This window comes from Amblyomma americanum, chromosome 9 (genome assembly GCF_052857255.1).
Source record: "Amblyomma americanum isolate KBUSLIRL-KWMA chromosome 9, ASM5285725v1, whole genome shotgun sequence".
NCBI lineage: Eukaryota > Metazoa > Arthropoda > Arachnida > Ixodida > Ixodidae > Amblyomma > Amblyomma americanum.
In genome coordinates this window covers 106,249,630-106,261,739 of record NC_135505.1, presented here as the reverse complement: position 1 = coordinate 106,261,739, position 12,110 = coordinate 106,249,630, and the positions used below count along the sequence as shown (strand labels likewise).

General features: G+C 44.5%; 1 protein-coding gene across 1 annotated transcript; it reads left to right on the top strand.

Annotated features, from left to right (window-relative positions):
* Positions 1–3,506: 3,506 nt before the first annotated feature.
* Positions 3,507–5,990, top strand: LOC144105301 (uncharacterized). Its single transcript, XM_077638441.1, has 2 exons — positions 3,507–3,580; positions 5,415–5,990. Exons 1-2 carry the CDS (start codon positions 3,569–3,571, stop codon positions 5,781–5,783), a joined length of 381 nt encoding a protein of 126 aa, XP_077494567.1. The 5' UTR covers positions 3,507–3,568; the 3' UTR covers positions 5,784–5,990.
* The last annotated feature ends 6,120 nt before the right edge of the window (positions 5,991–12,110 follow it).

Sequence of the window (12,110 nt, the reverse complement as noted above, 5' to 3'; positions counted from 1 at the left end):
GTTAGCTTCCAAGTTTCTGCCCCATAGGTTGGTACCGGCAAGTTATCGCTGCTGCATTCTTTCCCCTTGAGCGATATTAGCAAACTGTCATTCACCTACCTCGTACGCACTGGCCATAATGGTCACATGCTTCATTACATCTTTGAATCGAATCCGGCAGGCATATCCCAGCAGCACAAAGGATGCCTAAGAAAAGTGTGCTCAACAAAACACTGTTTATGCCCAATTTTCGTACACCTTTATACTGCTAAAGTGAGCGGATCACTCCTCCGCCGCTTGACGTCATTTTCAGCCTCCTCTCTTGGTCTGGCAAATCCGAGGTCTGCTTAGCGAGACGGATATCTAGCGATCACCGTAAACAGCGCTTAATAAAAGTTTCCTCTGTATCGCTGCCAGCATAATTCGTGCTCATTCTGCTTGCAAGGTATTTCACGTAACTTGAACCATGGATTAAAAGAAAGTGACGCACCGTAGCTGCAGGGCGGAAACAAAGGTCATATTGTTCCCGCTGTGTGGCGCTAGCTAAGGTCAATTATGAAAACTGTCGAATATTTTTTTTTAGGGTCACGCACGTTTCGTCAAGTTTTAAAGAGGGTTAAGAAAAATCGATAAAGTTTTTCGTGGCACCGTATCTTCTGCGTTATGCTTTCTTCTGCCATTACAAATATCCCGTAAAATATGAAAAAAAACCACGTGACTGAGCTCATGTGCTACGATACTCCAGCTCTCCAAGACGTGCTTTGAACGAAAGAAGCATACGCGCTGACCGGACCCAAGTAATCGGCCGCCACTCAGTTCGATGGGCTACACAACGATATGAATAAATAAAACGGAGGGCATACCTTTAAAGGAGCACAGGACTCGCCCGTGCCGTCAGTGATGCGGGCATCAAAATGGCGGGGCGCCACACTGTCGCAGTCTGAATGCGCTTCCGCGACAAGAGCGCGCTGAGAAGCAACGCGTCCATCGCTTGTGTGCCCCCTTTTACTTCTGGGGCACCTGTACATGAATATTCAGTTTACACAACGTGAACGCCTGTCACTGCTGGCTCACCTTTCAAGTAGTGAGAATCGGAAGAACTTGGCACAGCTGGCGGGTCAGGTGTTCAGGCGCCACATCGAGGTATGTGGCACTTGACATCGCCGCTCCACCATAGTTGGGGAACCGGCAGGTTCGAAACGTATTTGAAGCGGAAAACTCGGCGAAAGCAGCGAGTCTCGCACGGGGAAACCACCAAATGCTCTCGAAAAGCCGTGCCGGTGACCCGCTCTAATCTACCACTACTCGCAGCAGCCAGGAGTGTTCGCGCATGCGCACTTCCGCTTGCGAACCAAAATACAAGAAAATTATGTGACGGCGGTGGAGGGTAGTAACGGCGAAGTGGGACGAAGTGTTAATTGCAAAGAATTCAGCCCAAACAGGCGAACTACTGTATACTTTAAACATGAAACCCGAAGGCTGTATGTGCAGGAATTATTCGTTTTTGAACATTAATTTTTCTTCTTTGAACATTGGTCCTCTTGTTGTCAGTTGAAATCTATATTAAGTTAACTTAAGTTGACTGTCCCTTGAGTGGTCATGACGAAGGAGTGGTCACCAGGAAGTTACTCCAGTCTTCCTAGTCATCGATCATGCATTTTAGTGCGCATGTAGCATACAGACTAAGAGAAGGAGATCAAACTAACTTATTTTTGCTCTGTACTGTGCAAGGCGCGCTGGCGGAGCATCAAAAAAGCATAAAAACGAGCAACATGAAAAGGGAAGGAACAACGGCGCCCAAGAGACGAAAAACACGCGGCTGAGTGGTTTCCGCCTGAGTTCCCACGACGCAGCCTCCGAGCCGTGTTCCTCCCTTTGTTGCGATTGCAATCTCATAGGCGTGCTCTAGGTATGCCCGCTTCGAGAAGCCGAGCCCCGATCCAAAAACAAAAACTGAAGTAACATGGCAGCTGGTAGAGAGCGTGTGCGCGAGAGGCGGGCCTGGCACAACAGCACCAGATAGTTTGGTGCAGCGCATTGAAAGATACGTTAGCTTTAAGAGAGTTCTGATTCCACACCTTGAGGGCCTATTTAACATACCAATTTACAGACCGTCATACTAACGCGTATTACATTTTTACAGCTCTTGTGCCGCGTTATGGCACATTGCAGAAGCAGTTATTGAGCTGTTATGCTACAGCTAGTATTCATTGATGTACCACTTATGCTACGGTCATTTATGCTTTTGATGCCCTTGTATCGCTCTTATACTACCAGCATGGTACATGTATTCGAAGCTTATTCTGCACCACTGTTTTTTTTTACAGACACTAATCTTATGCGGTGGTCCTTTATGCTTTTGATCCCCTTGTATCGCTCTATACTACCAGTATGGTACATATATTCGAAGCTTATTCTGAACCACTGTTTTTTATTTACAGACAGCAATCTTATGCGGTACACATATGATTTATCACCGCCTGTTACTTGGTACTCAGCCAATTGCAAGCAGTGAGAGAAGCATCAATTCTACTTACTAAGCGAACTTACGGTTTGGAAAGGGTGCTTCTAATGACGTTCAGTTTTCATTCTGTAGAGGTTCCAAAGAGCCTTTCTTACTAGCCTCTCTGTGAAACTTTTACGACATTCCGCAAGATTAGAGTGGAAAATCGGTCCATCACAAATGTGTCTGCATGGCGGACGCCTTTTTTCTTTTTTATTCTCTTCATGACAACCATCTCGTATCCAATAAACTTTTGACCTATGACTTATGGGAGAAGTGCGGTAACCGGTGCCTTTCATCCTCAGTGCTTTCGCAGTGAGATGACGCTCTCGGTTGCAGTGTACGATCATACATGAAGTTCTTTCTCCACCATAAACATTTCCAACATACATTACATTTCCAACGCAAGATGTGGCATATGTATGATGCATTGTCAAACACTTCCGCTTGCGAAAGGCTAAAAAAAGTGACTGGAGCAGCTTCCACGTGAAGAATTGTTTTGAAGACCAAGTGCAAGTCGTTGATACCATGAGGGGGCGTCAGATAATATTTCACCGCACTGCTTTGAAACGCGACCTCATGCTTTCGTTCGTAAGATGCGTCGAAATCATTCACTTTTTGAAAAACTACGTTTGTGTTGGGCTATGATGGACAATTACTGGATTACCGAACTCGGGAAAGGAGCAACCGCATGCCACTTCCAGGCGTTTCTTTCCGGGAGCAGTTCTCCTTTCCCGGCTAAGCCAAACAGACGCCTTCCGGTATAAACTGCACGCAACAAGTGGAGCGTGAAACATTCCTTTGTGTGCTAGGCTGGGCAGTCTTGGCAAATCGGTGATCCTCTCGGTATTATGTAAATCTCGACCGCTGCTGTGTAACATGCGGCGAAGGAGGGCGGATTTGGGTTTCACTTTCCCGGCAATAAGTAAACGGGCGAAGCGGGAAATGACCTGGCTTCGTTAGCTTGTATACGCGACAACGACGTCACGGGTGCCAGAAAACCTGGTAAGGGTGGAGTATAAAAAGCACCGTTGGGGAAGCCAGAGCACCACAGCCTTTTGGGAACTCAGCACCGAAGAACCCGCCATGAAGTCTCTGGTATGACTGCTATTGTACTGGTTGCTTATATACAACACGCAATGCGAGAGTTCAGTGCAACATTTTCAGTGCAGTTTTAGATCAATGCAGTTTTTATTCACGAAGTACCTCTCCTGAACCCGCTGAAAGCTCTGTGAAAGAGGCTCCTACCGAACTTTGGAAGCTTTTGGGTAATTTTGAGCAATATGTTTTCAAAGGACAGGATTAACTGGGAGTTTTACGTGCAGCGTTAACTACAATCGTTTGGCCAGTTCTTTATTCTGCAGTGCACAAAAGTGCACTTATGAGGAGAATGGTAGCGTTTTCAAAGTATGCTTGAAACTCTACAGCTAAAGATCGGAAGAGGCTGTCATTTTGTCCTAATTATAATCAGCGGCGGTTAAGTCTAGGCTAATCTACGGATCGGACTGTGTGGTGATAAAATTGGGTTCGTATAAAGGGGAAATTCGAATTAAATGGTTTCACTTTATCCCACTGTAGGTTGCGTTGTTCTCACGCAAAGATCAAGCTTGCATACATCACTCAGGTTGTGTTTAGAGTAATAGCATCTAGCTATACTTTTTTATGTTTTAAGAGATCATGCTCGCAAAAAAAAGGCAATCACATTGTCATACATGTTACAAGGTTTTCGGCACAGTGAATGGTGGTAGCAAAGGTTCTACCTTAGAAACTGTTTTCCTGTGCGGTGCAGCGTTACAGACTGGGCTATGACACTTACTGGTAGATTTCGCTACGAGGAGACGTAAACGTGCTTGTGTACGCATTGCCTTAGTTCCCTAAAACGTGCTCCAACGCTGCTGTGAAAACCTCAATCTTGAACTATTTTTGGCTTTTTTCTGATATACACTGCGTTCAAAAAATGATAGCCAGTCACTGATCTAGTTGATGCAGCTGAAAAAAAACGAACTAGAGCTGCAGAGCATTAAAAACGGTTTTTGTCTCTAAAAATGCCTCTAAAGTTCCATCGCTTCCATAGAAGGCCATTATTTGTACTCTTCGCAGTTTTACAACAAATTCAAGATGAGGCACATCGCTGCGGTGGGCTAGTGGTCTGAGCATACGCCTCGAATGCGGGAGGCGTGGGGTTCGATCCCCAGTGCCGCCGGGTAGTCACCGGTGATACAATGGGTACAAGCTTCCCGTGGCCTCGTGCTCGGCTTAATCAGGATGAAATAGTAGGGAAATGGGTCTTTGAGCCCCCCTCGAGCGAACGGAAAATATCTTGTGTGATGGCGCTCTTTGGCTGCAGAGGCCCTTGCGCCATAAAAATCAATCATCAAATCAAAATGCAACGGATCAAGACACCGCTGCGTTCAGTGTGTACGGAACATCACCTTGAACCTAAATCATGCAAAAAAATTTGGTTATTTGCCCACACGCATAGCTGCACCAAAAAAAAAAACACAGCTTTTTTCATTGAAGCGAAATAGGCCACGAAAGACAGCAGCACTAGCTGTAAGCTATCCAAAATTCCTGCTTAGCATCGGCGCAGACATAAGCGCGGAGCACCAGTCCAAGGGGTTGCTGTTGTAACGCTTTGTTAACTCTTCACCGTACCACTTAAACACTCATCCGAGGTCACACAACTTTTCGACTGACGCGCAACCAGCAAAATGGCATTTTTCTGGGCCAGTTGGTATGAATCCATGATTTGGGCCAGCATGAACTTTGTGTTCCGTGTTCCACGTGTCTCTCTTCGTTTGTGTCCCAAAGTTCATGCTGGCCCAAATCATGGATGCACAACCAGCGTCCATAACGAATTACAATTATGATGCGGTAAAGGCCCCTGTACGATCGAACTTCTACTCACTTTGCCGGTGTATGGCCTGCGCAGGCTATCCTGATCCTCTGTTCTGCTCTGGCCGTTTGCGTCACGGCTGGCGGACTGGGTGGCTACGGAGGCGGCTACGGCGGTGGCTTCGGATACGGAGGCGGCCTCGGCTACGGCGGAGGAGTCGGAGTAGGCAGCAGCGTGACGCTCCTGCGTGGTGGTCCTGGCTTCTCCAAGGCTGTGGCAGGACCCGTCTTTGTCGTCAGGACGATACACCACGTGGACAAGGTGCACGGAGGAGGCGCCATCGTGGCCCACAGCGGACTCGGAGGCTACGGGGGCGGACTCGGGTTCGGAGGAGGACTCGGCTACGGAGGAGGGCTGGGCTATGGAGGTGGCCTGAAGTATGGTGGCTACGGCCTCAAGGGCTAGGCGTCAGTGCATGCAAGCGGTGCAGCCCTGAGAGAGCCCGTGCTAAGACGTGCGTTCCGACGACACGTTTGCATCGAAGACTTCTGACGGGAAACGCCATTGAAAGCTGGGAGCTGAGCACCGTACAAACCTACTACTTTTCTCCAAAGATTGCTCTTCTGATCCTGAGCCTGTTCACGTCTTGCTGCTGGGTTGTTTCAATAAATGCGCAAGTCAGAATTTTAATCGAGAGATTACTCATTACTGCACACCGCATTACTATATTTTGAATCTCTTCATAACTACCAGGCCAAAAAAATCTTGTTTTTACATATGACTGGACATGTTAAGTTGGATCTCAGACGCTAAATCTTATGAGTTGCCGTCGAATATGGTTTGCTTGCTTGATAGTGGTAGTCGTCAAGTACCTAACAGCCCTCACAACCCGCAAAGCTGGAATTGAAAGATAGAATTAAGGATCGTTCTGCTCTACACGAGAAATACAAATGAACAAGTCCGTGAAATAGCACAGGAATGGGTAAAGACACGCAAAACTTAGTTGCAAATGCGAAAGTTTTCTGTAGTGGAGTCGACTAAATCTCGCGCTGGTAAATAACTGCCGTTCCAGGGCACCAAACTTCTTATCAAGAAAGCTTACGTAAGGCATATATGCGAATTACGTGAATCACGCAACGCACGAAAGTGCTTTGACCTCCTTCATCATTGCGAAGAAACGCCAAGTGACGTCATTAACGCGCTGATGCGGTATAAATGGAGCACTGCACATTGAGCTCGTGCCACACTGCACCTGTCCTGCTTGCAATTTGTGTTGCTTTTCTGAAGACCAGCTTACCCTTTGGTTATGGCAGACACGCTAACAGCGTCAGGGCTGGCACATGGCCGTGTCGAGCTATGAGGAGGAGGTTAGTATTTTTCGTAGCTTGAGCGCGAGCTTGCGATCTTGAAAGATGAACCGTGCAATGGTGGCATGGCTGTTCCTGTGAAGAATGAGGGCTTGAGCCAATGGGTGAACGCCGTTTACAACATACAAAAAATAAAACCAATACAAAAATCGACAATTTGAAGAAAACGGCATGCAGCATCGGACTGTCGCTGCCGAAATATTTGATGTCAATGGAAAGACCACAAGGAAGGCGGAGAGAAAATGAGGTACAGTATGAACACTTAGTTGTGATCACACTACGGCACCAAAGAAGAAATAATAGTTTAGCGTGCCGCCTTGAAGGTGAGTTAAATGACCAAGAAAAAAGCTGCCATAAAAAGCGAGTAACTGCTAATAAAGGTCAAGGTTAGAAAGTGTACGCTATTTAAGCTTCCATAGATTGTTAACGTTCGAAACGGCGCTTTAAAGAAAAATAAAAATATGTAAGCAATAAACGGGAAGCAAAAGAGAAATAAAAATTCGTAGAAAGTAAGTGGATCGAGCCATTCTGTCTGAGCATGTCGTTTCGGTAAAACATTAACGTTTTTGCACAAAGCGATTGAAATAACTGATGATGATGTCATGCTGCTGTGCGCAAGGAGTTTCGTGCACTTGACCAGTAAGAACACTGACGGTGTAGATTATTTTCAGTCAGCATTATTTTCATGTTGATTTACAAAAAAAGTCTGACTTTTGCCGAAGCATGAATCGGCCGAACTAAGCGGCCTGCATAGCATTTAAAGGTTGGTTTTGGGGGCACCGTTTCCTCGTTAGCATAATGCTTCAGTGTTTCCTGTTCATAATTCCATTTTGGAAGCATAGTGCACCCTTTCATTCATCTTTTGCTTCATGTGTTTTAGAAACTCACACATTTTTGACACTCCCCTTGTTTTTTTTTATTCCTCATAGGAGCGAGAAATGTTCCTGACATAGTCTTCATGAGCTAGTGCATTCTGTGTTCTGTTTTGATTTCTTTTGTGCATCACATTTAGCTTTGCAACCCATACCCCAGTGCAGGCAGTGTGAGTGTTGTAAAAAAATAGACATATAATAAAGAAATAGATTTCTTTATTGTCTCTTAACTCAATAAATTTAAATATACGACGCCATTATTACCAACGACGCATTATGACAAGCACCACCACTCTATCTTTGCATCCTTGCTAATAAAAAGGGTTTCTTGTCTCGTTGCTGACGCTATTTACCAATGCCAGCTTTTAGCATTCTTTAGCACATTACCGAGCTCAAGCGAAAACACGTAATATGTAGCCGGTCAGCTCAATTATCTGGTGCTGGAGAGATTATAGAAAAAGTATATTACATGCATGAAGAAAAAGCGTCCACTCCAAGCCGCTAACTATACACTTTCCCGGAGTAAAAATATAAAGACAGCATTTGCCGTGTCCCGACATCAGCTGTGTTTTCTTGGGTGCAACCAACTTGTAAGAAACGAAGAAGCTCTTCAGCTTTGCTTGGAAAACAGTTCATAACAAAGAATACACCGGGAAGGAAAAGTGAGATCCGATGTTTTGGGCTTGTCTTTAGCAATAATGGGAAGCTACAGTGCTGTAATTAGAATCACAGAAAAACATAAAAGCTGTCAAAACTTAAGGTACTATTTGAATAAGTCCCAGTGTGTCGCTACCTCATTTATAGCAACCAGTGCTGTGACACCGCTCTGGGCGTCTAAGGCGTAATAAACGTTTGCTTTATTACTTGTATATTCGTCCACCAAATGAAGATTTCTGGGTCGAGTACGAAGGCAAGATATTGCGACAACATGACGAAATAGAGTCAATATTTTGGTATGCTCCCCAAAAATAAATTGATAAGTGATAAACATTGTAGTCCCTAAAAGAAGGCGAAATGTTGAATTCCAACACTGCTCAGAGTGCTCACAAGCTTTCAGTCCAGTGTTGCTAGTGTAGCCTGCCTCGTTGCTGCTTCCTCCTTGACTAGCCTAACTAGTGCGGAAACAATGTACGTATGCAGCCAGCGCAAGATGGTATTTCCTGAGGGTAGAGCGTAATGCGAGAGGTAGCGGAAAAAAATAGTCAAAATTGGGTCGCACCGCTTTTACCAAGGCTATACGCGAAGCGCACGTGTCGAAAGCTTTCCGCTCGGATTCCCGCGGCGCAGAGGCGAAGCCGAATTCTTCCCTTTGTTGCGATTACATCGGAGAGGGGTGTTGCGGTACTTGCTAAGTGCGTGCAACCGAGCCCCGGCACGGAGTAACGAGCGCCATGGAAGGTGGTGCCTTTATTGAGCTCGTCACTTAGAGTGAAAAGTTTATATCTGGAACCACTCATTTGCAATTGCTGTTGGTGTTTATTAATAGAAAGACAATGTTTCGGATGCTCAGGAGACCGAAATTACCCATAGTAGCACGCTTCAAGATATGAGAGCGGTTATAATAAGCCGCATGCATGGTCCAGAGCTTGTGATTACTGAAGCGTTGTGTGTTCCCGGAACTGAGAATGAGGAAAACATTTTTATTTCTACTAGAGGTCCCAACTCTAAAATAATCTTTTTTCAACACTGTTTGGTGAATATTTAATAAAATATTTCGAAGAAATAATTTATTAGCTTCGAAGAAATTTCAAAGAAATAATTAATTTCGAAGAAATTAATAAAACCTGTAGCAAATCGTCGCAGGTGCGCTGCAAAGGAGTTTTCGGACTGAGCATTGGTTGGATTATCGAAGTTTATTCGGCGTCTTCCGTTACTCTCAAGTAGAGTTTTGCATTTTGCCGCAAAAATTATTATTTATTCAAGTGTTTTTCGGCTTTGTTTAACTCCCAACATGCACTTGTGCGCTTACGCAGAAACTTAGCCATATAGCATTCATTTAGTGATAGTGATCAGACTACTATAATGCTTGTTCCTTTAAAATACGGGCTTAACGTATATTTTCTAAATGTTTACATACTATGTCTATAGTGTTCTTTTTTTTTACTTTTGCACACGCTGATATTATTGAACTTACTATATTTACTAGCGTAATGAACGCGCTCACAGAAAGAACGCACCCCCGTCTTGGGCTGTTACAGAAAACTTTTTTTTTTACTATCTGGTATTAAACGAACTCGTTTTTTTAATGAAAATGATAGCGAATACAAGCAATGCTGGTTGCTGAATGCATGCCAAAACATTTAGCCAATACTGCAAGGCCCAGTGAAGAGTTCAGACTCAAGACTCGTACGCTCTAACCAGCGTCAGGTTCAAACACTATGGTCCTTCGTCAGAAGCGATTCAGAGTATCACTACTACTACCATACCTCTACAAGTGGGATAAACAGCCAATAAGAATGTCCGGCGTGGAATCCGAGAAGCAATTGAAACCACACCTGATCGCAAAAGATTTATCATTTGACCTTACGTATTAATGCTTGTAGTACCTTGTTACGGTTGGGTTTGCACTGAATGCTGTAAGCTGGGCCAGAACGAGCTTATTTTTGCTTCCTTTGGAGAAAATTATGGACCGAGAAGCCAGTCATACCTGTATGTTTCGCGTCAAAAAAATTGACACAAAAAAGCTTTTACATTTTTTTTTGAGTAGTTATAAGCTCCTCTAAAAGAATATGGCTCCCAGCTTTGCGTTTCCTTCTTTGTGTTTCATTCTTTGCCTCAAGCACCGCTGCTGGCTTTTTGTTTATTGTAGAGTGTAAGCGAATATTTTTTACTTCACCATCTCCAGCTCGCATATCTTAACTCACATCCCTGAGCTGCCCACAGCTGTCAAATAAGAGGGGCAGTTTTTTCGCTGATGCTGCTTTCCCCGTAGTCTAGAAAGAAAAGCCTAAGCTCAATATTATGTCGGTTTTTGGCTCATCAGACATCCAACAGAAGAAGTCCTATGTTGTGGCTGCGCAGGCGTGCCGACATTGAGCGCTCTGAGCAACACCTGTACTTAGTTTTAGCGAACACCTATAAAGGGAGAGATAGTATAAGGAGAGAGCTTTAACATTCCCCCCCCTCCAAAAAAAAAATTCTGTTCCGCAACAAAAAGAAAACATCCAGACTTATCGCTTTAATCCAGGGCAAATCAGTAAACACTATATAGATGATTTGTCGAAGTGTTTTTGCAAAGAATGTTTTGAGGTGTGCGGTGAAATAAACGTAAAGAAGTGTTTTTGCGAACTGCCTGCATACATATACCTTGGCTGCATAAATATACGACAGGGTTGAAGCCCTGTCGGGTTGAAACCAAGAAACCGCCAGAACTCCTGAATAACCGCGGTAGGTGCATACGTTTTTTGAGAGTCCAAAAAAAGTTATCACGAAACCCACCACGAGGTAAAAAACATTTAGCGGTATAAAATAAAGCTTTACAGCGCCCATGCTCAAGGTGATCGCGTGTCTGAATTAGTTCAGTTGCAAATTCATGCTGGTTATTTTATTCGGCTGACAAAGTTCGCATCAGTGATAAAAATTCAAGCTGGAGATATGTGCATTAGTTTACATATAAATTCTTGCTGATTATTTGATTAATTTAAAAGAAAAAAGCATCAGTGGAGTCAACTTAAGCTTATTTCGGAGGACCGCGAAATATGCCACTGAATTGCACTTAGGCAATAAGCGCCAGCATTTGGACCAACGGAAGCTCTTACAAGCGGAATCAAATCTTTACGCCGGACAAGAAGAATTATATATCACTTTTCACAGTGCCGTGATGTAGGCGATTCTGTTACGTTGCACAAGCAACGACTAAGGTGCCGCACAGTAGCTTCAACCACACCAATCACCAATCAAAGGAAACAGCCGAGCTTCCTTGTGTTAACAATCATTTCTTAAATAACCTTCCTTTGTTTAAAATGACCGCGTCTTCTAAAATATTTAACAGGAATGGCATTGTTCAGTGTATCTGACCAGTTACCGCTCGTGTAGAGAAAATTAAACTTGAACGCGGCCGCCGCTGTGATTTCGCTCCCGCCTTCGCGTGCCAGGTTATGCATGCTCTAGATGCAGTCCGAAAAACAAAATACAAAAAGAAAAGGTCAGAATGCTGGGCTCCGTTCTCCCAAGTGCTTTCCGTGCCTAGAGGAAGAAATAAAGGGGGATGATGCTCTCATGCGGGACGGTGTGTAAGGTAAGCATAAGGAAATAAACATAAGAAACCTCGCCACTTCCTCTAGGTTGCACTTGTGAATAGCTGAAGCGCTGTACTGTGATCCGAACTACTCTCGCTGCGCATGCATATACTCTCCCCTTTCGTATAAGAGAAGGGAAGAAAGCAGGCAATTTTCGTGGGAATTCTTACGGCAAGGAATAACACCCGGAGGTGGCAAATGACTTCCTACGCTAGCGCATACGTCATGGCTGCGTAACTAGAACAGAAATAAATGGGTGGGGAAGAGGGTATATAAAGAGTCAAGAACGAAAGGCGGATCACCGCAGTGCTCAAG